Source organism: Somniosus microcephalus, chromosome 2, assembly GCF_052327205.1.
Source record: "Somniosus microcephalus isolate GS21.2 chromosome 2, FLI_Smic_1.0, whole genome shotgun sequence".
Taxonomy (NCBI): domain Eukaryota; kingdom Metazoa; phylum Chordata; class Chondrichthyes; order Squaliformes; family Somniosidae; genus Somniosus; species Somniosus microcephalus.
In genome coordinates, this window is record NC_140988.1 from 295876459 (window position 1) to 295902513 (window position 26055).

The following is a 26055-nucleotide window of genomic DNA, read 5'->3' on the forward strand; positions in this document are numbered from 1 at the left end:
CTCGAAGTCTGGCTGCAGGAGGTGGCAGAGCTCTGTGACCACCTCCTTGCTGAAACTGCTCCTCAGTTAAATTTATGTAGGAGAAGTGCTCCGAGAATACCCTGGGAGGGTAAGGCCTCCTGTTGAGAGCCCTGTTGGCCCTCCTCCCTCTGGCCACATTTTCCAATATTTGTCTCTGCCTCCAATATCTCCAACGTTGATGCTGGAGGGCAAGGTCAAGTATCAGTAGAGCCCCCATTAACGTAACCAAGTATAGGACTTTTAAATCTTAGCAGAATGAAATTGACAAATTTGTAGCAGGCAGAACACTCCTGAAAGTAATAAACGTTTAACTCACTGAAAATGTCTGTCTCGCAAAGTGAACCTGACAAGTCAGTATTGATTGGCCACTAAATATAAATTGGATGTTGATCTCTTTAAATACCGGTCCTACAGCGGCCATCTGAATGCATACCGCCACCTCTTCCTGCCGCTATTCAGGCCAGGCGCTAAGGCAGGGGGGCGAAAGTCAATTTTGCATCTGGGCCATTAAATGGGGCATTCCAAACTCATTGATGTCATGATCTGGCAGCTACTAAAGGCCTAGGTGATAACTGTTAGCGCCAGAATCCCGGGTGAATGTCGCATGCGGTATTGGATTCACCGGGCGCCGCTGCAAACCGATTAGCGCCCCCTTAGTGCCCCCCAGACGTTAACGGGAGGCGCGAACATGCAGAGATGGGGGATTTGGGGAGAGATCAGAGGGAGAGTCAAAGGTTGGAGGGAGAGATGGGGCAATTGAAAGGGGAGTCGGAGATTGGAGAGAGAGATGGGGGCCTCAGAGGGAGAGTCGAAGATCACAGGGGTTGGTGATTGCGTGGGGGGGGTGGTCAGAGATCATTGCGGGGTTGGTGATCATGGGGGTGTGGGGGGGGAGATAGTGGAGATGGCGGTGGGGGTTACTGGTTAGCCTGTTGCACCGGACGGAAACACTCAAGCTTCTCTTAACCCACAAGCGATGCTGTAAAGGCTCTTACCCGATGGAGCTGGACCCTCTCGCTTCCTTTTACCAGCCGGGATTCCCGAGGCCTGATTAAAAATAGAAATCCTGTTAAAATGAAGGCATGCAGCCTCCTTAAAAGATTTTAACAACTAAGCCACCTCCTGGGAGTGGGTTGGTTACCCACCTTCATCCCACCTCCGTTAAAACCGGACGTGGGCATGTTCGGTTCCTGTTTCAGATTTTTTACATTTTAACTTCCTACTCAACCCAAACCCATCTGTTTTTGGGAGTTAAAATTTTCCCCAAAGTAATTATTCAACAAGTCTGCCAATTCCTTTATTTTCATTTGCAATATTACCCGCATCTGTTTTTAAAGGGCTCACAATTCTTCTAATATAATTGTAAAAAAAAATTGTGTTCATCTTTATATCCCTCATAAGTTTCTTTTTGTATTCCCTTTTTGAAGCTCCTACTATCCTTTTTAACATCCTTTGCTGTCCCTTATACCTCTCCCAGTCCCCTGGATTTACACTATTCTTTGCACTTTTATATGCTTTTTCCTTTAGTTTTATGTTCTCTTTCTCCTCTTTGATAGACCATGGCTGTTGTATTTGGTAAATAGAGCTCTTTCCCCTTAGAGGTGCAGGTACACTGGGCTAAAAATTCGCTATCGCCGCGCCAGGTCTTTAGTGCCCGAAATTTTGCGCTCGCCCGGATTCCCGTAGCGCCCGCCTGAAATTCAGTTGCGCCGCCCCAAGACGGAGGCGGGCGCTATTGCAGGGTTTGGCCGCCTCGTTTGGGGCGATGAAAGTCAGTTTCAGGCGTCCAGCTGCCGCTGCGGCACCCGATGCGGTGCGGCAGGCTGGGGTACTGCAGGCCTCCTCCTTCTCTTAAGGAGGAGCTGCCTGCAGCCGTGAGATCGCCGCTGGATTCCCCCGGCAAATGAGCCCGGCACCACGGAGGAGTGCCGGGCTCGCGGGAGTCAGACACCAATGCCGCGGGGGGGTGGTGCAGGAGTCCGGGGAGGGAGGTGCGGCCAGGCGGCCGCCGGGAAAGCGGCCGGCCGCCCCTCCACCTTTATGCGCCGGCCTCTCGGAGCTGCAAGGCACCGTTTTTCAAACGCTGTTTGCGGCCGCTACGGGCGAGGCGGCCGCAACTGAATTTGGCCATCGGCACGGAATAGCATTGGAACCGGGGCGCTGCGCACACCAATGACGTCATCGGTGCCGGCGCAGCGCTACCGGCTAACGGCGATGTTAGGGACCAACTGAATTTCGGGCGCTAAAAAACTTCCGGCGCAAACCACTCTATAGCCAATAAGTGGGCGCAAACGCGACTGAATTTCTAGGCCACTATCCCTTATCCAAAAACCTTGGGACCAGCTGAGTTTCGGTTTTCGGAATTTTTCGGATTTCAGAAGGTATTATTATAAGACTGGGAAATTTGTATTTAATATAAATTTTAAAAGTTCAGGCTACCTCTTGCGACTCTTCCGTGTCTCATTCCCCTTCCTGCTTCTCTGGAAAGCCGGATATCGGCTGACTCCTACTAAGCTGGCCTGCAAATCAGGTCAGGGGTCAGGTGGGGGGGAGAAAAGAATATTGGACGGGCCGCGGTTCAGGTCGGGGGGAGGGGTCGGGGGGGTCGGAGGGGTTCGGGGGGGGTCGGGGGGGTCGGGGGTCGGGGTCGGGCGTGTCGGGGGAGAGAAAAGAATATCGGACGGGCCGCGGTTCGGGTCGGGGGGGGTCGGGTCGGGTCGAGTGGGGGGGGGAGAAAAGAATATCGGATGGGCCGCGGTTCGGGTCGGGGTCGGGTCGGGTCGGGTGGGGGGGGAGAAAAGAATATCAGACGGGTCGGGGGTCGGGTCGGGTCGGGTCGGGTGGGGGGGGTAGAAAAGAATATCGGACGAGCCGCAGTTTGGTTCAGGTCAGGTCGGGGGGAGAAAAGAATATCGGACGGGCCGCTGCAGCTATTGGACGGGCCGCTGTATTGTTGGGTTCACTCTCCCAGTACCTCCTTCACACTGCCCGGCTCGGCCTGCAATCTCCTACCCAGGAGGGAACTCTGTGACCCTCTGCCCTGCTCAGCGTAAGTCGTGCGCCACTCTGGTCATGTCGTGCGCATGACTTACGCTGAACGAAAAAACTTTCGGTTTTTAGAGGTTTTCGGTTTTCGGAAGTTCGGATAAAGGATAGTCTACCTGTATATACTGATCCTGTATTTAGCTAAATTATTTTTTGAACACCTCCCACTGTTCATCTGTAGTTTTACTCGATAATAGTTTTGACCAGTTTGCTGTCGTTAGTCTCTGTCTCATCCCGTTAAAGTGAGCCGTACCAAAATCTAGTAAACTTTTAAGTTTCTCCTTTGCAAACCTAACATTGAATTTGATTAAATTATGATCACTGTTAGATAAATGTTCCCTTACTGTTAGATTATTAACTAAATCTGGCTCATTGCTCCTCACCAAATCTGCAGGACATTCGGGAAACCCGTTCTTCCTGGTTTCTCCATTCTTCCCGGTTTCCTGACCTCAAAACAGCACCCCTCCTGCACAGAATGAGCCTCGGGTCTACAATCCAGGCCAATACTCCATTCATTTTTATTATTGTTTCTGATTCAGACCTCCCCCCATTTATTAATTTAAAGTACATTTACTACCCTTTTTATCCTTTCCGCTAAGACTTTAGTCCCAGCCCAGTTCAGGTGTGATGCGCTATCAATTACTCATAAAAGACTGAGAGTTAGAAGAGTAACTAAAGGCTTTTATTAACAAAAGAATGGAGGTCTGCCTCGAGTGGTCGACCGGTCCAGAAATACAAAGGGCTGGGGAGCAGCCACCTTTATACTAGGACTTGTGGGAGGAGTCAGCCGAGGCATGTCCAGGCATGTACACAATGGAATGCAAACAGTATACAAACAGTGGTTTACCACATTCACCCCTTGTTTAAAATTGAGTCCGGCGGGGTGAAGTGTATTAAAAGTTAGTGTATTGGAGTCTCTCCGGAGGTCTTGTCTGCCGCTGTGATCGGCGTGGCGACGGCGGGGGTAGTGAAGCTTCCGGCATCAAGTCCCGCGTAGGCTGTGGCGCTGGCGTGTCGTCCTCGTAGATGTTGAGCGGGTCGCGGGACCCAGGCCTGCCGTCTGCTGGGGCTGGATATCGGATCGTGGGGGGGGGTGGTAGTGGGTAGTGGGTTACTGCAGCCCCCGAGGGTGCAAGGTCTCTTATGGAGACTGTGTCCTCCCGCCCGTCCGGGTACGCAATGTAAGCGTACTGGGGGTTGGTGTGGAGGAGGTCGACCCTCTCGACCAGGGGGTCCGTTTTATGGGTCCTCACGTGTCTTCTCAGTAGGACCGGCCCTGGGGACGTCAGCCATGGCGGTAGCGATGTCCCCGATGTGGACTTCCTTGGGAAGACAAACATTTTCTCATGAGGGGTGGCGTTAGTGGCAGTGCAGAGCAGTGACCGAATAGAGTGGAGCGCATCGGGTAGCACATCCTGCCAGCGGGAGGTTGGAAGGCCCCTAGACTTTAAGGCTAGCAGGGCGGCCTTCCAAACTGTCGCATTTTCTCTTTCCACCTGTCCGTTCCCCCGGGGGTTGTAACTAGTGGTCCTGCTTGTGGCAATACCCCTAGTTAGCAGGTACTGACGGAGTTCGTCGCTCATAAACGATGAGCCCCGGTCGCTATGGATATAGCTGGGGAAACCGAACAGGGTGAAGAGGTCATTTAGGCATTTAATGACCGTGGCACTGGTCATGTCCGGGCAGGGGATGGCGAACGGGAAACGGGAGTACTCATCAATAATATTGAGGAAGTACACGTTGCGGTCGGAGGAGGGGAGAGGCCCTTTAAAATCGACGCTCAGGCGCTCGAAGGGGCGAGTGGCTTTTATCAGGTGGGCCCTGTCTGGTTTATAAAAGTGCGGTTTGCACTCAGCGCAGACTTGGCAGTTCCTGGTCATGGTCCTGACCTCCTCAATGGAGTAAGGTAGGTTGCGGGCCTTGACGAAGTGGAAGAACCTGGTGACCCCCGGGTGGCAGAGGTCATTGTGGAGGGCCCGCAGTCTATCGATCTGCGCGCTGGCGCAGGTGCCACGCGATAGAGCATCCGGGGGTTCGTTGAGCTTCCCGGGCCGGTACAAGATCTCGTAATTGTAGGTGGAAAGTTCGATTCTCCACCTCAAGATCTTGTCATTTTTGATTTTGCCCCTCTGCTTGTTGTTAAACATGAAAGCGACTGAACGCTGGTCAGTGAGCAGGGTAAATCGTTTTCCGGCCAGGTAGTGCCTCCAATGACGCACAGCCTCCACAATAGCCTGGGCCTCCTTCTCAACAGCGGAGTGTCTGGTCTCCGGGCCCTGGAGGGTTCGTGAAAAGAAGGCCACGGGTCTCCCCGCCTGATTGAGGGTAGCGGCCAGGGCAAAGTCGGACGCGTCGCTTTCCACCTGGAACGGGATGGATTCGTCCACTGCGTGCATGGTGGCTTTGGCGATGTCCTCCTTGATACGGTGGAAGGCTAAGCGGGCCTCTGCCGTCAAGGGAAAAGAGGTGGACTTGATCAGCGGACGGGCCTTGTCCGCATAGTAGGGGACCTACTGGGCGTAATAGGAGAAAAACCCTAGGCACCTCTTCAGGGCCTTGAGGCAGTGGGGCAGTGGGAGTTCCATAAGGGGACGCATCCGGTCGGGGTCGGGACCGATGACTCCGTGTTCCACAACACAGCCAAGGATGGCGAGGCGGTTTGTGCGGAATATGCACTTCTCCTTGTTATATGTCAGGTTCAGGAGTTGGGCGGTGCGGAGGAATTTTTCGAGGTTTGCGTCATGGTCCTGCAAGTCACGGCCGCAGATGGTCACATTGTCCAGGTATGGGAAAGTGGCCTGCAACGCATTTTGATCTACCATCCGGTCCATCTCCCTTTGGAAGACGGAGACCCCGTTGGTGACGCCAAAGGGAACCCTAAGGAAGTGATAGAGGCGGCCGTTTGCCTCAAAGGCAATATACTGGCGGTCCTCAGGGCAGATAGGGAGCTGGTGGTATGCTGATTTCAGGTCAATGGTCGAGAAGACGCGGTACTGCGCGATCTGATTGACCATATCAGCTATGCGGGGGAGTGGGTAAGCGTCCAGTAGGGTGTAGCGATTTATTGTCTGGCTGTAGTCGATGACCAGGCGCTGCTTCTCGCCGGTCTTAACGACCACAACCTGGGCTCGCCAGGGGCTGGTGCTGCCCTCAATAATCCCTTCCTTCAGGAGCCGCTCCACTTCGGTTTTAATGAAAACCCTGTCCCCGGCGCTGTATCGTCTGCTCTTTGTGGCGATGGGCTTACAGTCGGGGGTGAGGTTAGCAAACAGTGGGGGGGGGGGGTGACTCGGAGTGTGGAGAGGTTGCACCTGGTGCGCGGCGGGCAATTTGGAAGCTGCTGGCTGCGGACTGTGAGTGGGGGGAGGGGTCCACCGTACGCCATCGTAACACTTTTAAGGTGGCACTGAAAATCTAACCCCAGTAGAACGGCAGCGCAGAGGTGGGGCAGGACCAGAAGTTTAAAATTATCGTACACAGTCCCGTCTACTATGAGTGTCACCACGCAGTAGCCGCCAATGTCCGCTGACTGGGACTCGGAGGCCATAGAAATCCGCTGGTGCGCAGGCAGGACTGGGAGAAAGCAACGCCGCACCGTGTCAGGGTGGATGAAGCTCTCCGTGCTCCCAGAGTCAAAAAGGCAGATTGTATCGTGACCATTTACCTTAATGTCCATTGTGGAACTGGCCAGTTGGTGCGGTCTCGCTTGGTCCAGTGTAACGGATGCCAGCGTAGGGGTCGGTGTGTCGCTGCGGGTATCAGATGAGGCGGTGTCGGGGGCCTGCTGCGTCCCGGCTGTCGTCCAAGATGGCGGCGTCCATGATCCCCATGTGGCTGGAGGCGTCCAAAATGGCTGCTGTACCGGTGATTCGTGCATGGCCGAGGAGGCCCAAGATGGCGGCCCGCATGGCCCACACGCGGCGCTGCTGGGGTTCGGGGTGGCTTTGGCCCTGCAGATGCTAGCGTAGTGTCCCTTCTTCCCGCAGCCCGAGCAGATCGCGTTTTTCGCCGGGCAGCGCGCTCTGGGGTGTTTTGCCTGGCCACAGAAGTAGCATTTCTGGCCTTGGGGCACTGCTGTCTGGCCTTGGGACACTGCTGCGGTTGTTGGGCCGTTGCTGGGGTGTGGCTGGGGTGGCACGGCGTTATGAGGCGGTCCTACCGTGTCCCAGGCTGTCGTTCCCCGCGGCGTCCACGGTGCAGAGGAGTAGGCATCCATGCCCTGGTAGGCTGCATCCAATGATAGTGCGAGTTCAGAGGCCTTGTTGAGGTTGAGGTCACTCTGCTCCAACAGTCGCTGTCGGGTGTAATTGGATCTGTGGCCCGCTACAAAAGCGTCCCGGATAAGTTCCTCTGTGTACACGGCGGCCTTTACATCCTTACACCCACAGGCCCGGCCAAGCACGGACAGTGCCTGAAGATATTCCACGGTCGATTCCCCAGGTTGTTGTTTACGACTCCCCAGAAGGTGCCTGGCGTACACTTTGTTCACTGGGCGCGTGTACTGGTCCTTGAGGAGCTTGATAGCATCCGCGTATGAGGTCGCGTCTTGGATGACCGAGTACACTCGGTGGTTCACTTTGGAGGTCAGGACATCCAGTTTGTCCTCTTCCGATTTGATTGCTTCGGAGGCGGTCAGGAATTTTTCGAAACACTTAAGCCAGTGAGTAAACTTGGTGGATGAGTCCGCCTCCCGATGATTTAAGTCCAGGCATGCTGGTGTGAGGATCTTTTCCATTATAAAAATTTTGTTAATAAAATTGATGCGCTATCAATTACTCATAAAAGACTGAGAGTTAGAAGAGTAACTAAAGGCTTTTATTAACAAAAGAATGGAGGTCTGCCTCGAGTGGTCGACCGGTCCAGAAATACAAAGGGCTGGGGAGCAGCCACCTTTATACTAGGACTTGTGGGAGGAGTCAGCCGAGGCATGTCCAGGCATGTACACAATGGAATGCAAACAGTATACAAACAGTGGTTTACCACAAGGTGCAGCCTGTCTCCCTCCTGTTCCAGTGTCCCATGAAATAGAACCCTTTCTTTCCACACCACTTCTTTAACCACTTGTTCACCTTCCTGATCTATATGTCCCTATGACAATTAGCATGTGGCTTGGATAATAACCCTGAGATTACCACCCTTGAGGTCCTCCTTTTTAATTTAGATACTAACTCCTGATACTCCCTCAGCAAGACCTCCTCCCTTTTCTTCCTTATGTAATTGATCCTGACATAGACCATGGCAACTGGATGTTCCCCTTCCCTTTGCAAATTGCTTTCCAGTGACATCGAGATATTACTTGCCCTGGCACCGTGTAGGCAACCCACCCTTCAGGACTATTGATCGTGGCTGCAGAAGATACCATCTATTCCCCCTAATTATTGAATTCCCTGTAACTATTACATTTCTATTCTGCTCACCTCACCCCACTTTGGACAGCCCTCTGTTCCACGGTGCCTAGGTCAGCATTGTGGCTGTCCTTCCCACAGTTTTTCTCCTTACCCTCACAGGTATCAAGTACATTGTACCTGGTGGATAGGGCCAGTGTCTGTGGTGTTATGTTCATTAATAACTAGACATTCTTATTATGAACACAGCTAGCTTCTAGCTAGTCATTTATTCAGTACACGTTCTCTAGGTACAGTATCTGTAGAGATGCAGCATGTGTGCTCCTGTGTGCAGGCTGCCAGTTTGACTGTTGCCTTGTGGGTACTAGTGCCTCATGGGTAATGTAGTCTTAATATATATACAGCTGGGTAATGTAGTCTTGTACATACAGCTATATCCAGCTCTACAGCTCCACCTAGTGTCCACTATAGAATGACATGTTATTGATCGTTACATCCCCCTTTCTTTGAGGTTTAACAAAATCTATATCAATCAACTTTCAAGAAAACAATAAAGATAATATCAGTAACACTTTTGTTAGTGCTCTATAAACATAAACATTTTCAAAACAGTCAACACATTTTCAAAGCTTTACATTGTACTCAAAGGTTAAGTCTATCAGGCTCTTTTACTTCACGTGTGGATCTTCTCAACACGGGTAAGTCTGATGTGTCTTCATGAGATTGTTCTGGCGGTGAATGACAAGATGCAGTTGCGGCATTGTCATCAATCTGCTCTTGTATAGATCGAGGTCTCCTTGCGATCTTTGCTTGGAGGGGGTTTCAGTGTTTCCTTCACTCTTCATGCCATAACTCTCAATGTAATCAATGCACTCTCGAAAAACTGCTGGCAGCTGGATCCCATCATACAGCATAGTCCTCTCAGCAGCCTCGGCTAATGGAACACCAAAGATTGGCCTGAGGGAAGAAGGAGTATCCACCGGAACTGCTTCCTGCTCTGGTGCAGGCTTCTTCTTTTTCTTTTTCTCTTTCCACTGCTTAACAACATCTGCTGCAGTTATATCTTTGGACTTTTTCTCCTTGTGTTTTTCCTCTTTGTGCTTTTCTTCCTTTGGCTTCTCTTTGACCTTAAAGTCTTTTTCTTTCTTCTTGGAGAAACTAGGCTTTTTGAAGACATGGATACCCTTTGGCCTTTTCATCCTTGATGGGCTCTCTGCTTCATCACCTGAGTCATCTGGTCTGCTTATGGCACAGTTTATATGGTAGACTCTCTTGACCAGTTCTAAGTCCTCACAAGCTTTGTCACCCAGTAGTGAATCAAGCCTTCCAGCCACAACAGAAAACATGAGATGATGCACTTTGTCTTTGACTGTCACTTTAAGTCTGCATACACCTAAGCTATCTATTTTCTGTCCATTATAGTCCTTCAGTAGTACTGACTTTTTCTGTATTTTGGGCTTTTCTTTCATATTGTTAATGTCACTCATACTGATTAAGTTTGCTTTTGCCCCAGTGTCCAGTTTCAATGTAACTAATGCTCCATTTATCTGCAGTGGGATCATCCATTTGTCCTCTTTTACTGCATTAACTTCATGTTCAGCATTGTCTATTTCTGAGGGCTGCACATTTTCTGTATCTTTTTTGATATCGTCACATGACACCATTCCTACAAAAAATGTCTCACTTAAATCAGTGTCCTCAATCACATTAACTCGTTGCCCTTTCGTCATTTTTACTTTTGAAAAGCATTGTTTGGCAAAGTGATTCTTTCCATTACACTTTGTGCACATTTTTCCAAATGCTGGGCATTGTCTTAACTGGTGTTTGTAACCACAGCATTTACAATTAAAAATGTCATCCTCCGATTGCTTTTCATTCCTGTTCTGCCCACGTTTCTTCCCCTTGTAGGACACAGCACCGACAGCAGCATTATCACTCATTACATTCGCATCATTATTGATTTCACTGAAAGTCTTCGCGTGATTTTGAGCTAGCTCGCTGGCTTGGCATATTTTCACCGCATTTTCCAAATTTAGTTCGGTTTCTCTCAGCAGACGTTCCCTGACTTTTTTATCATGAATACCAAACACAATCTGGTCACGAATCATGGATGCTTTGAGCTCAGAGAAATTACATGTCTGTGCTTTCAGTTTCAGATCAGTTATAAAGCTATCAAAAGTCGAATTTTGTTGCTGTGTCCGAGAACAGAAGATGTATCTTTCATAGGTCTCATTCTTTTTGGGAGAGAAATGTGCATCAAATTTTTTTAGCACATCTTCTAATTTTTCCCTGTTCTCCACTGGATTAAATACAAATGTATTAAATACCTCTATCGCCTGTGGGCCTGCAACCGTAAGCAGCAACGCTATCCTCCTTGCATCTGGCTTTGTACCGAATCCGATGGCTGCAATGTAGAGTTCGAATTGCTGTTTAAAAGTCTGCCAATTGTAGTCGATTTTTTCTGTGAGTTTCAAATGCTCTGGTGGCTTCAAATTCTCCATGTCGCTATTCACAATTTTCAGCAGATCTTCACCACCCTGGTACCATGTTATGTTCAATAATAACTAGACATTCTTATTATGAACACAGCTAGCTTCTAGCTAGTCATTTATTCAGTACACGTTCTCTAGGTACAGTATCTGTAGAGATGCAGCATGTGTGCTCCTGTGTGTAGGCTGCCATCTTGACTGTTGCCTTGTGGGTACTAGTGCCTCATGGGTAATGTAGTCTTAATATAGATACAGCTGGGTAGTGTAGTCTTGTACATACAGCTATATCCAGCTCTACAGCTCCACCTAGTGTCCAATATAGAATGACATGTTATTGATCGTTACATGTGGGACCTCCTCCTCTATCTTCCCTCAGTTTCCCCTACCCTGCTGACTGACAGTCACATTCTCCACTTCCTGCACCTGCTATTTCCTCTGAGGTGTGACTGTATTCTAGAGAAAACTATCCAGAAATTCTTCCCCCTCCCTTATGTATCGGAGTGTCTCTAGTTCACACTCCAGTTCAAGGACTCTGAGCTGGAGTGTCTCAAGGCAAAGAAATTTCCTGCAGATGTAGCAATCCGAGACAGTCTCGCTGTCCACAGACTCCTACATATTACAGTCCTGACACACAAGCTGCACTGCCATTTCTAGTTTTTATTTATTTACTTGTCAGTAGTATTTTAATTCTAGATATAATAAAATCATTTGTGATCTTGATTATATTTAGTAGCTGGATTTAGCTTGATTTCATATTAATTTTGTAACTAATTAGTTCAATTTTTTGTTTATTAAATTCTTAATTTTAGTTTCTCCCATCTCCTATTTATTATTTATATTTACCAGATTTTTATTTAATGCAATTCAGATCCATTTAATGTTGACATCCTCTCTTTAGTTAATTTTAATTTTATCCCCTTAGATCTAATTAATTACACTGATTATTTATTTGTATATTTACATTTTTACTGTTACCCCTTGGTTTAAATGACTTAGCATCTCCTTTCCGCTCTGCACCTTTGTCCAGTCAATTGGTGCAACTTCTCAGTACCAGTAAGTGAAAGTACCTCAGTGATAGTGTTATGTTTCATCAGGGTAGCCTAGGCATTCCTTGTTTTCTTAGTTTAGTCGACAAGAACGGGAATTGGACATGATGTCAAATTACACATTACAACAGGATTACAAATTAATAAATGTAACTCTGAATAAGTAAACTCTTATTCCATCTCTTTCAATTCAATTTCAAGGATGGGAGCATTGATTGTAACTCCGATTGGGTTTCAGGCACGTGGGTGGCAAGGTGAGTTGGAAACTCACACGCTGCTGTAGAAATCATACTTGGGCTATTTTAACTCCTGACCTTAAAAACATGCAGTGTTCAACTTCTTGCCTGTTCCAGATGGGAAGTGGGCAGGAAGCAGCTGCCGGCCTCTGGAAAATCAACAGGCAGCCCATGGGTAGGGTTAGTAAATCATCTTTCAAGAAAAGCATCATGAGTTGATTACTTAGGTGATAATCACTACAGAATTCACTACAATATTGTACTTGGAATTACATCAACTCCTATATTACATCTGCAACTTTGGTCTATAGTTTCTTCTCATTACAGTTTGTTAGTCTGCATTGTCAGAAAATCATTGGCATAGAGGTTGGCTGAATGGTTTCAATGTTCTCAGTGGGAGTGGTGAAGAACTGTTGATGCTGACAGACTTTTTTCTGACTTTTGCCGTAAGGGGATTGAGGGGGTCACCTAAAAAGTTGCTCTATCAACTATCTCCTGGCATGTTTAGCTGCAATGCATTCTGCTGGCCCTCCTTCTTAAGGTTTGCCTTCACCTTCATCTATTCTTCCTTGTCTTTTACCGGGCGTAAGAATTTCACGGGCATTCGGTGGGCAGAATTTGGGCAAATAGCCCAACTCTCCACCCATGGATGCCCTTTTCCCGGGGTTGCGTTGGATTTATCAAGAAAATTCTTGACAGATCGCAAGTTCTGGATTTTCACGCATGCGCTTCCCACGCGAAAACCCGGAACTTGCGCAGTCCTTATGAGTTCGTACGCACCTGTAGGGGCAGCAAATTACAGGCTATTGTCACCATACTGACAGCTAGCTCCCAGACAGAATTAGTAGCAGTGGATTTCAATATCTTTGATATACTCCTACACTCATGTATGCTGGTCTGACCTTGTTTAATTATTAACTGAAGGATATTCTGTTGCTGCAGTCCTGCACTTTACTTTGCAGAACACAAGAGCACAGCACAAACCTTTATAAGGGAAAGAACACTGAAAATTGCATACAGCATATTTGTTTGGAAAAGTGATGATTAAAATCTTAAAATATCACTATCCTCAAGATTAATATTCAACCCTTTTTTTCCTACATTTTAATTAATAAGCGGGAAGCACCCAATAAAATTATTTTTAAATGTACTTTACATGAGATTACAATGTAAGCTGATTCATTTGAATTATAATTAAAACAAATGTTTTTAAATTGCTTTTGTGTAAGGTGGGACTGCAGCAAGCTGCTTCGTGAATTATTTACTAGCAGGTTCACAAGGACAGTTCTGATATAAGTTCCTGTTCTCAAATGGAGATATCATGGGAAGGTGACAAATAGAGGCCAAATACTTCACTGCAGGGCAGGTCGAGAGAACAAACTCCATCACTGCAGCCAGTTAAAGGGGGTCATCCAGCTGCAGTGAGTGCTGGTTGTCCCAAGGAGCAGCAGCGTCGTGGGAATGGCGGTCATGAGGAACAAGGGTTCAAAGGTTGTCAGGTACATTTGTGGAGGTGTTTTTGGCTGAAGTCAGGACTGGAGGAAGAGACTTGAACATGGAGAATAGGAAGCTCCACAAGGTCATTCAGGCTATCTGAAGGGAGGTGGTAGAAATTGTCAGTGCCACCCCACCACTTCAATAACTACCACAGTGCAGGAAGAGTTTCAATAACTCCACCATAGACAAGGTAAGTCAAGCACTCTTGCCAATCCACTCAAAGAACTTGCATTTATAGCAGCCTTTCACAACCTCAGAAGTGCTTTACAGCCAATTACAGTACTTTTGAAATTGTAGTCACTATTGTAATGTAGAAAATGCAGCAGCCAATTTGTGCACAGCAAGGCCCCACAAACAGCAATGAAATATATGACCAGAATCTGTTTTATTGATGCTAGTTGTAGGATAAATCTTGGCCAGAGCCAGTGGGAGAAATCCCCTGCCTGCTCTTTTTCGAAATAATGTCATGGGATCTTTTACATCCACCTGAGAAGGCAGACAGGGCCTTTGTTTATTGTCTCATCCGACAGTGCAGCACTCCCTCAGTACTGTACTGAAGATTCAACCTAGATTATGTGCTCAAGTGTCTGGAGTGGGACTGTGAATGCACAACCTTTTGACTCAGAGGCGAGAGTGCTACCATAAGAACATAAGAAATAGGAGCTGAAGTAGGCCATTTGGCCCCTCGAGCCTGCTCCACCATTCAATAAGATCATGGTTGATCTTTTACCTCAACTCCACTTTCCTGCACTATCCCCATATCCCTTGATTCCCTTAATATCCAAAAATCTATCGAATATACTCAACGACTAAGCCTCCACAGCCCTCTGGGGTAGAGAATTCCAAAGATTCACCACCCTCTGAGTGAAGAAATTTCTCTTCATCTCAGACCGACCCCTTATTCTGAGACTGTGACCCCTGGTTCTAGACTCCCCAGCCAGGGGAAACATCCTCCCTGCATCTACCCTGTCAAGCCCTGTAAGAATTTTGTATGTTTCAATGAGATCACCTCTCATTCTTCTAAACTCCAGAAAATATAGGCCTAGTCTACTCAATCTCTCCTCATACGAACATAACAAAAACAGATTATCTGGTCATTATCACATTGCTGTTTGTGGGAGCTGGCTGTGCGCAAATTGGCTGCCACATTTCCCACATTACAACAGTGACTACACTTCAAAAGTACTTCATTGGCTGTAAAGCACTTTGAGACGTCGAGTGGTCGTGAAAGGCGCTATATAAATGCAAGTCTTTCTTTTCTTTCTTTCATAGGACACTACTCCTATCCCAGGAATCAGTCGGTGAACCTTTGTTGCACTCCCTCTATGGAAAGTATATCCTTCCTTGGGTAAGGAGATCAAAACTGTACACAATACTCCAGGTGTGGTCTCACCAGGGCCCTATATAATTGCAACGGTTGACACTTTATCGAATTGGATAGCTCTCTCTATTTGTTTTTCTGCATCCATTTGGAAGGCTATTAATTGTGCAGCTATCTTGAATAGGTCACTTATTGACACCTGACTAATATGGCAAAGATCCCCAGATGCTGCTTAGAAAGATCCAGTTGCAAAGAAGTTTAAGACAGTTGTGACCATGTCTGGTACAGACATTGCTGTTCTCCTGGTGGAAGTGAGCTGCAGGTCTTTAGCCAGCAGTTGACAAATCTCCCCACTAGCCTTTGGGAAAAGGACAGCCTTCAGTGACATTCAGAAAAATGTAAGCAATCCTTTCTTAGTCTATAAACCCTGGTAGGGACAAAATGTCTGCTAGGGTATCAGCCCATAATCCAGGCTTAAAACTCCCTCAGTACTGAGGGAGCTTTGCACTGTCGGAGGTGCCGTCTTTTGGAAGAGACTTTAAACCGAGGCCTCCTCTGTCCTCTCAGGTGGAGGTAAAAATTCCCACTGCCACTATTTTTAAGAAGAGCAGGGGCATTCTCCCCCATGTCACAGAATCACAGAAACCCCACAGTGCAGATAGAGGCCATTTCGGCCCATCGAGCCTGCACCGACACATATTCCACCCGATCCCCGTAACCCCTACACCAACACATATCCCACCCTATCCCCATAACCCCACGTATTTAATCCCCCTAACACTAAGGGTCAATTTATCATAGCCAATCAACCTAACCCGCACATCTTTGGACTGTGGGAGGAAACCGGAGCACCCGGAGGAAACCCACGCAAACACGGGGAGAATGTGCAAACTGGGCCAATATTTATCCCTCAACCAACATCATTAAAAAACATATGATCTGGTCATTTATCTCATTGCTGTTTATGGGAGCTTGCTGAGTGCAAATTGCCTGCCGCTTTTCCTACATTACAACAGTGATTACACTTCAAAAAGTACTTTATTGGCTGTAAAGTGTTCTGGGACGTCCTGAGGTTGTGAAAGGTGCTATATAAATGTAAGTTCTTTATTTCTTTTGCTGGTTTAACCCAGAATCCGATTAAAATGCACAAATCCAATGAGTAGAAACATTCATTGACTGGTCTGTGTACATTTTAGGGAGACCCAGACTCCACATTGTCCACAGTTGAGCTTGAACATCAGCTTGGTATCAGCCCCAATGAAAGTTTCCACACACCATGGGGCCATTCCATCAGTCATGAATCTCATTTCGTAATGTTGTTTTAAAAAAAAATCCTTTCAAAAAAGGCAGTGTTCCAAATTCTAAAGGTACTATACAAAGCAAAAAATATAGGAGCAGGTGAGAGAGGATTGATTTCTTGTACCCTGTTTAGGGGTTGCATTGCATTCATTAACAGTGGCTGCAATATAAGGTTAAATAACAGAACCTTGTTATTCAGCCATAAATCACACAGAGCTCCAGGTAAGAAACAAAGAATACCACAATAGATGAATGAAAGGGGAGCTGCAACTTCCCCACCCAGGCTGTGTAACCCAAGAAAACTTGTTTCAGTATTTGTGTGATTTCAAAAAGTGAAGGTGCAGGTTTATAATATGTAGTTGAATCATCTAAGCTCATATTGTGTGAACTTGGCAAATTTATTTTCCATTAATTCATTATGAGATGTAAAAAGCAATTCAATTTAGCAAATAATATTAATCTTCAAGAATGATCTAACAATCTATTGATGACATTTAAAATTACTAAATGACTTCAAAGGCATTTCTGCTTAATAAAACTAATAAAACTGTAAGGTCCATTGTCTTCTGGATTCATCAGACATAGGCCTAGATTCTCCTTTTGTTAGCAGATATCTGTGGGGCAGGCCATCCATTTGCCACTTTGACCCCACTGTAACCCTGACCCATTTTCCTGGATTAAAGCTCATTAGGTATACAGGGGTTCTTCTTAACAAAATCTCTGCCACCAAGCGCAAACTCACCATTGCAAGTCTGGAAAATGTTGCCAATGCTGCAGCAGGACCACTGTAGCACCTGAAGAAGTAGAGGCAAGTTAAGGGGGAGGGCAGAAGTTCACCAGAAATTGAGATGTCCATTTTTTTAGACTTCAGGCTCAGCCGAGGGCTAAAAAGTAGGGGGGAAATTTGGTTGCTTTGCGCCTCCCGTTAGCGCCCTAAGAGCCCACGTCTCCTGCAAAATTCAGCGGTTGGTTAGCGGTGGCAGTAACCGGTAGCGTCCCACGGCACTGCGCCGCCAGCAATAACATCATCGCCATATACAGCGTCCCGCTCGCACCCCAGCCGCAATCTTTGGGAGTGTCCCCTGACTTACCGCCGGATGCTATGTCCGACAGGGTCAGGGGGGCCTACCTGCAGCCGGGGTGGCGCTATTTAAAGGCGCGGTGCAGGGCGGCTATTTTTGTTGCTGGCCACCTGCCTGCGCTCCCGTCCCCGGCCTCCTGAACTGCCCCCCCCTCACGGAGTGCCGGCTGCGCTCCAAGAGCTCGGCACTTCTCTTGAGTGCCGGGCTCTTTTGCCAGCACTCCCGATCCCTGGGGGCCCAGCTGAGCCCCGGGTCGCACTGCGCAAGGCCCCTCCCCTTTAAGAAGGGGAGGAAGGCCTGCAATACTGCAGCACGTAGTGTCGTGATATTCCCTCGCAGTGCTCCAAGAGTGACGCGGGGCACTCAATTTCCATTGCGGGGGCGCTAATCTTTCCAGGGTGCCACTCAATTTTTAGCCCTAGGTGTTTAGGGCCCATATAGAGGGAGTGGAGGCCACTACATGACACTCTCCCTGCATTCTGCTACTTAGGGGATTTACAGCCAATACCCCAAGGACTGCCGCTACCCTTGTCCTGGCGATCACTGCAGTTGGCAGAGACAGAGGAGGCAATCGGGAAACCCAGAAGTTTGCTAGGCCCTGCCTCCCTACCGGCATCTACAAGTGGCAGGTAGGGACGGGGAAGCAGCCAACCTTTCTGGAGGTGTGGTGGGGCCTCAACTGTTCACAGTATTTATTAATGACTTAGATGATGGCATAGAAAGCCACATATCCAAATTTGCTGATGACACAAAGATAGGCGGCACTGTAGGCAGTGTAGATGAAAGCATAAAATTACAAAGGGCTATCGATAGATTAAGTGAATTGGCAAAACTGTGGCAAATGGATTTCAATGTAGGCAAATGGATTTCAATGTAGGTGAATGTGAGGTCATCCACTTTGAACTTAAAAATGATAGAACAGGGTACTTTCTAAATGGTGAAAGGCTAAAAACAGTGGAGATCCAAAGAGACTCGGGGGTCCAAGTATATAGATCATTAAAATGTTATGAACAGGTACAGAAAATAATCAAAAAGGCTAATGGAATGCTGGCCTTTATGTCTAGAGGACTGGAATACAAGGGGGTAGAAGTTATGCTGCAGCTATACAAAACCCTGGTTAGACCACACCTGGAGTACTGTGAGCAGTTCTGGGCACCACACCTTAGGAAGGATATATTGGTCTTGGAGGGAGTGCAGCGCAGGTTTACCAAAATGATACCCGGGCTTCAAGGTTTAAGTTACGAGGAGAGATTACACAGATTGATAGATTGATAGATTTTTGTTAACCAAAGCTATTAAGGGATATGGGCCAAAGGTGGGTATATGGAGTTAGGTCGCAGATCAGCCATGATCTCATTGAATGGCGGAACAGGCTCGAGCGGCTAAATGGCCTACTCCTGTTCCTATGTTCTTATGAGGGGGGAGCAAGAGGTCAGGGTGGGAACACGGCGGTAGGCCTCCCCGCCCAATTTTCTCTCAACACACGCTGCTATCATGCTCGATTTCACATGGGATAGTGGAGGAAAATCCAGCCCATATTTATTGTTTGCAGTTTTATCCACAGGAAATGAGTGCCAACATTTTCAGCCAACCCAATTTCCACTTTCTGATCTACCGCAGCTGGTGTAAAAATATTTCCAGTAAAAGATCAAACTCACAGCATCATGGCAAGCTTTACTAGCAATGGGAGAATCATTATTGACCCCGGTGTGTCACAAGCAGATAAACACAGCCAGGTGAAAATTTGGTAGAAGGGAGAAGTGTTTGCTTTTTTACCTTGTATTTCTGAAAATGTTCTGCTTAAAACAGTAGATTGCAACAGTAGAATGCACCAAATCAAGAATGCAAAATTGAAGACTGATTTCCCTCTGATTAGCACTTAAGAAATGTTTATTCCCATGTTGCAATAGCACAGAAAAAAAGGAGTAGAGTGTTGGGCCTCCACCCCTTTATGTTGCCCCAAGATTTCTGGGGACTTGCCCAAGGCAGTAGACAGAGCGCCTGTCACACCACTGCTCATTGACCTACATTTGTTGCCCATCCCCAAATGCATCAAATTAAATTCCTTGTCCTTGTATTTTAATTTCTCCATGGCTTCACCCCACCCTAGATGTTTCACAGACGAGAAACCAAAAGATGGACCCTGAGCCAAAAAAGAGATATTAGGAGGGGTGACCAAAAGTTTGGTCAAAGAAATAGAGTTTAAGGAGGGTCTTATGCAGGAAAGGGCAGTGGAGGTGGAGAGGGGTTTCGGGAGGAAAGTCTAGAGAATGGGGCTGAGTTAGCTGAAGGCACAGTGCCCAATGGTGGGGAGAAGGGAGGGTGATACAAAAGAGGCTGGAGTTAGAGAAACAGAGAGTTGGAGAGGTTAGTTGTAGGGCTTGAGGAAATTACAGAGATTGGGAGAGTCGAGGCTGTAAAAAAATTTAAACTTAAAGATTACAATTTTAAATTTGAGGCATTGAGCAACCAGGAGCCAATGTTGGTCAGCAAGGACAGTAATGATGGGCGAGTGGGTCGGTGTGAGATAGAATATGGTAGCAGAATTTTAGACAAGCTAATGAGGGTGGTGGATGGAATGTCATCCAGGAGAACATAGTCAAGTATGGAGGTGAGGATTTCAGCAGCAGCTACTGAAATGGAAGTTGACGGTCTTTGTAATGGAGAGTGTATGGGGTTGGAAGGTTAGCTTATGGTTAAATAGGATGCAAAAGATCTGGTTGAACTTGAGACAATGGCAGGGAAGTCGATGGTGTGGGCCAAGGCAATGGCTTTGGTCTTCCCAATATTCGTCTCCTCCAAATCTATAGGTCCCCACATCAATTTCTCCATTTCTCTGACTCCAGCCTTTTGTTCATCTGATCCACAATTCGTGGTGGAGCCTTTAGCCACCTGGGTCCTCCCCTAAGTCCCTCCATCACTCCATTCTTCTCTCCACCCTTAAAAACCTTCTCAAAACCTATCGCTTCTACCTAGCTTCTAGTGGTCCCACCTAATCTCTCCATTTTTCTGTGAAATGCCTTGGGAAATTTTTTACATTAAAGATATTTTGGGTGAATTTCTGCAGGACTTCTCTCACTCCTCCACCGTAACTTCATAGGAGGAGCCATGGAAAACTTGGGAAATAGCGTTTTTTTCCAGGAATTTCCGCGACTTTTCCACCAAAATTACAGCAGACAAGTGGGCAAATCTGTAGAAAGAAAAATCGGACGATCCGCTACCGCCTATTTTATACCCCCAGTGAAATTGAATTTTACCCCCCAGTCGGTCTAGGAATAAGTCAAAGGATTTGTAGGCCCTTGGGAAAAAATTGATGTGCAAATTTAAATTCATAACTATTATGAGGATTTACGTTGAAGCAAAACAGTGTTCAGCATTGCCTTAAATTCTCCTATAAAGTGCCAATTAACCAACAAATAGAGTTCTGGTTTCGAGCTTGAAGACATTTGTTGTCTTTCACAATCCAACTGCAATAACAATGTGAATCAATCAATGACTGATGTAAGTAGTTCCTTCAGAATCCAGCAAACCATTAAACACCTGAATGTGGCTGTCATCCAGGGAACACATTACTAACACAAGATTATGTAAAATAAGTGTTGTGATATAGAAACTGGAATTCTAAAGTGGCTCAGTCTGAGCATTCATTATGGATGAATGGAAGAATCAATAAGGTTGTCACGAATAAAAATTTATTGAAATCAGCTAGTTGATCTGTTGTCTAGTAAAATGGATGATTGGGCAATCAGTACAAAAAGGGCTCAGCAAGCACCAGCTAAACATGTACCTAATTCAGACACAGAACCCCAATGTACTAAAATGTCACATTACAGAAACTTAACTGGACCAGTCACATAAATACTGTGGCAACAAGAGCAGGTCAGAAGCTAGGTATTCTGCAGCAAGTGTCTCACCTCCTGACTCCCTAAAGCCTTTCCACCATCTACAAGGCACAAGTAAGGAGTGTGATGGAATACTCTCCACTTGCCTGGATGAGTGCAGTTCCAACAACACTCAAGAAGCTCGACACCATCCAGGACAAAGCAGCCCGCTTGATTGCCACCCCATCCACCACCTTAATCATTCACTCCCTCCACTACTGGCATACCGTGGCTGCACCTACATAAATATCCCAGCTGAAAACGTGTCATCGCTGACGTCATCAGACCTGCACCATTTAATTGGGCCAGGTAATGCGCAGGACGGCCTTAATAGGCCCCATTAACGGAAAGTCAATCTCAGGAGTGGCATGGGGTGAAGAGCAGGGTCACGACCCGCCACAGTGACCGCCCGCACCTGACCCGCCCAGGTACAGAAAATTCCGGCCGTTGTCTTTCACATGAGATGTTAAACTGAAGTCTTGGCTGCCTGTTCTGGTGGATGAATTAGATTCCATAGCACCATTTGAATTCTTTCAATGTCTTGGCCTACATTTATCCATCAACTAAAACAGATCAACTGGTGAAATTTGCTTTTGTGAGACTTTACTGTGCACAAATTGGGTGCCCATTTGCCTATGTAAAAACAGTGATAAAAATCAAGAGTAATTCATTGTCTGTGGCTTACTTTAGGACATCTTGAGGGTGTAAAAGGCAAGGTATAAATGCAAATGTTTTCTTTCATCCATTTTCAGCCGTACAAAGATGTATTACTTTCTTTGCTGGTGACATTGGGGGACATCTTCAACTTACCGTCCGGGCGAAAAACTGCCCGTTCTAGAAACCACTTGATTTTCATTTGCATTGAAATGAATGAAAATGAGAATCGTCCAGTTGCTGACTGGTGGCCGATCCACATCGTCAGCTGACAATCTGCCTGATTATCTCAAAAGCTTGCCATGGATTTCTGTTAAGGAGCTTCGAAACTTAATTAGATTGTTTTAGATTCACCAAAATGATACCCGTACTGAAAGGGCTAAGTTATAAATACAGCTTGTATTCTCTTGAGTATAGAAGATTGAGGGGTGATCTAATCGAGGCATTTAAAATGATAAAAGGATTTGATAGGGTAGATACAGAGAAACTATTTTCTCTGGTGGAGGAATCCAGAACTTGAGGGCACAGCCACAGGTGCTGCTCGAGCCCTGGTTCGATGCTCTAGTTTTGGCTGTAGCAGGTGATAGCCTCCTTGGTGAAGTGAAGGCGACTGACACATTGCGTCTCAATGAAGTCAAGGAAGGAAAACTGCTCCCTGAAGCCTCCAGGTATGGCCTCCTGCGCAGGGGCCTCCTCCCTCTTCTCTCAAGTGTTTCTGCTCTCGCCAGTCTTCCTTGCTGTGCCCTGTTGTTCTCCAGCCTCAAAGGTAGACCTATCAGACCACCCATGACTACAGTAAAACTGAAAATAGGCAACAAAGAAAATGGCCAGAAGTTAACCAGCATTCTAAAAGGACAAATCAGCAAGCTAACCTGTATGGAGTGGATGGCCCTTTAAATAGTGCTGCTGAAAGGTTTTTCCTACCTGTTAGCGCCAAGGGTTGCCGGGTGAGTTTATCATGAGGCGAGTGAGGCGCCAGGCAGCAGAATTTTACAAAAGGATTCTGCAGCGATATTTAAATATTTTTTAATGCGGCTTTTCAATACCTCCAGTGCATGCCCTGGGCGCCTACAGAAGAGCCCGATCCAATATGGCGGGCGGTACACTTCTTGCCTGTCGTACTGTTTTCGCCTGTAAAACAGGCGTGGCGACGATCAAATTTCTAGGATATATAATTAGCTTAAATAATAGCTGTTTAAATATAAATCAACTATTCCCCAGATTGTTATATGTGGAGTTGGCTAGAATTCTGCAAAACAAATCTTTTTTTTAATAAGCTGAATACATACTTGGATGAAAAATAGCATTATGAACACCCATTGTAAAGGATCATTTGATGTCCCTATTAGCTGCCTCTAATAGAGCCATCACTGGTTAGCTCTTGAACCGCAAATCACTGGAACAAGTCAAGTTCCTCAGTGTTGGATTACATAGCCTTCTGTTCTGTGAGCTGGACTACCAGTTTATAGTTACACAGATTGCATAAGCTGCAGTTTGGGTGCTTTCGCTTTCTTCTGGGAATGGTCAGATGGCTAAATGCCATCAGATGTTTGTTAAAATGTCAGTGATAATGACAGCGAATTTCCAGTTCTCAAGGGTATTTGTCACAAGATGTTGCAGCAGCTCGATCCTGTGATTTTACTTACCAATAGAAGCCAAATGGCTTTAAGGAGAGTCTTAAAGGAGGAAAGGGTGGCGGATGGGTTAGGGTGGGAATTCCAGAGTGTGGGGTCAAGGCAGCTAAAGACACGGCTCCAATGCTGGGGCAAAGATTGTGCATCCCCTCCACCACCCACCATTGATGGCCATGACTTCAGCCGTCTAAACACCTCCACTTCTCTACTTCCCTCTCCTCCTTTAAGATCTACCAGCAAAGCATGTTCATAGCATGAAAGCCGGGCGGGACTGAAATTCCAAGGTTCCTGCTTCACTATCGGAAGTGCAGCAGAGCAGGACAGCCAGCCTTCTGCTGCAGTGGATCCTATCCCAAATCACCAGGATGGGGTCATTTACATAGTCGGAGACACATCCCGCAGCTGTAAAAATACAACAGAGGTGCCTGCTGTGCCAGTGGTGCTTGGAGCAGCACCCTGCCGCTCCAACACAGGGATACTGATGCCCAAGAAGGACCAAAGATAACAAAAGGTCTAGAATTTTTTTTCAATGACCTAATTTAATTTCCCCTCTTGGATTTTTCTTTCAGGCAGGCATGGAATCTTCCTAAGGTCCATTAGAACATAAGAACATAAGAAATAGGTGCAGGTGTAGGCCATTTGGCCCCTCGAGCCTGCTCCGCCATTCAATAAGATCATGGCTGATCTGATCTTGGCCTCAATTCCACTTTCCCCCCCCGTTCCCCATAACCCTGACTTTCCTGGGGTTCTGGTACACAATCTGCATCCAAATTTTATATCACAGTCCAGTACAGAACTCTGCTGGGCTAGTGGTTGGTGAACCAGGTGGAATTCCCAGGCTAGCCTGGGAGCGCCCCACACACAACCCAAAACTGCTGCCAGAATGTGTGTGGGGAGGGGGGTGGGCAGACAGAACTCTCACCCGCCTCCCATCGGCAGTTCTGACGGAGGGCAAATTGGGCAGAGATTCATCGGATCTGGGATCCGCTCCAAATTCCTGCCCCTCACCATGGGCGATCCACCTGAGTTATGCCCTCCCCCACCCCAGGAATTTCGGGCTCATAAACTCTGAACGGCAAAGTCGGTAAACTGGAAAAAAAAACTCAAGTATGGAGATTGGGTATAATTTTAAATAATAACAGTTGACTTCGGCAGTTTGCCACACAATCCTGTGATTCAGATGACTTTGCAAGCTGCAAGAATAGCATCAAAGTTTTTGATTGTGTTACAGTTTTTACTTCGATTGGATAACATTGCAGCATATGAACTCAACCATGTTTGTTATAAAATTAAAATCTTCCATCCCCCTTCTACATCAATACAATTTTCACTATCACTGATCCATTTGTTATAAAATTTTGATGCAGATTGTGTACCAGAACCCCAGGAAGGTCAGTTGCTATTATCAGCCAGGTAACCATGGCAAATATGAACACTTAGGTGATAGGCTGACAAAAAATTACCTATCGACAGTGAAAAAAAATCTAAACTCCAAATTTAGTACTTGTCACCTATGAATAAGCACCCCAGAAATTTCAATTATTTTCAAAAGGAATACTGAGTCTTTTTTTCTTGTGTTTTGCAGAAAGGGTTCTTTGAGAAATTCACTGCAAGATAAACATAAGGGAAGTGAAACTGTACAGGTCAAATATATTTTAAGCAATTGCTATTACTCAAGGTTCCAGTCAGCCTGATTACACTGGCCTGGGGGAATCACTGATCAAAACCATGTAAAATGCCATTAGTGATCAGCAATCTTCCTGCTGAAATACGATTCAAGCCAATTTATCCAAATCCAAGGTTGAACTGAACAAAAGACATTCAAACTGATCTAGTGTGATACCTTGGAATTCTGAATCACATTCAGCTCCCTGGAGTTTCAGGCAGACAGTAGACGGAAGATTAGAAGGTCACTAAATCCCTGCCGACAACAATGTGGATGTATTTTTAATGTCATCTTTGCTGATTCAGGAGTTTTGATAGTTTGGACCAGTCTGATATAATGTTTGACTATTCTATGGCGATCCGACACAATCACACAATCGGGGGTCATTTTAACTTTTGACAATAGATGATATTGGATCAGTCGGCTGTTATTACCCTCTCCCAATTTCACTTTCCATTAAAAAAGGCATTATGAAATTATTTATTCTGCATATATAGTACATGAAATGGTAATAATTAAATTTAATAGTGATTGAAATTTTCATGCTAAGTCTGCTTTTATTAAGTGTCATGGGGAACGAATTTCATGTGCCTACCGTATCATTCACGCAGAAAAAATAGTGTGGCAGGAAAATGACATTTTTTATGAAACCCTACTGGCCACTGGCTGCCTCAATTTTCGAGCAGACCTCAAAATGGATGGGCAGCAATCCCACTCAAAACAGGAGTAGACTTACTAAAATATCAAAATCAGTACCCCAGCACTGCACACACTCCGCCCAGTGATACCAGACGTAGGGCCAAATCCTTGGTAACATTGCATGAATGCTCCTCCTGGCC

The 26055-nt window shown here is 46.5% G+C and overlaps 1 protein-coding gene across 1 annotated transcript in view; it reads left to right on the forward strand.

Annotated features, from left to right (window-relative positions):
- LOC147123464 (uncharacterized) overlaps positions 1-25168 on the forward strand; it is a 65521-nt gene extending 40353 nt beyond the window's left edge. The window contains exon 3 of the mRNA XM_085966140.1: positions 25136-25168. Coding sequence (XP_085822266.1) covers positions 25136-25168 — 33 coding nt within the window. The remainder of the gene's footprint in view (positions 1-25135) is intronic.
- The last annotated feature ends 887 nt before the right edge of the window (positions 25169-26055 follow it).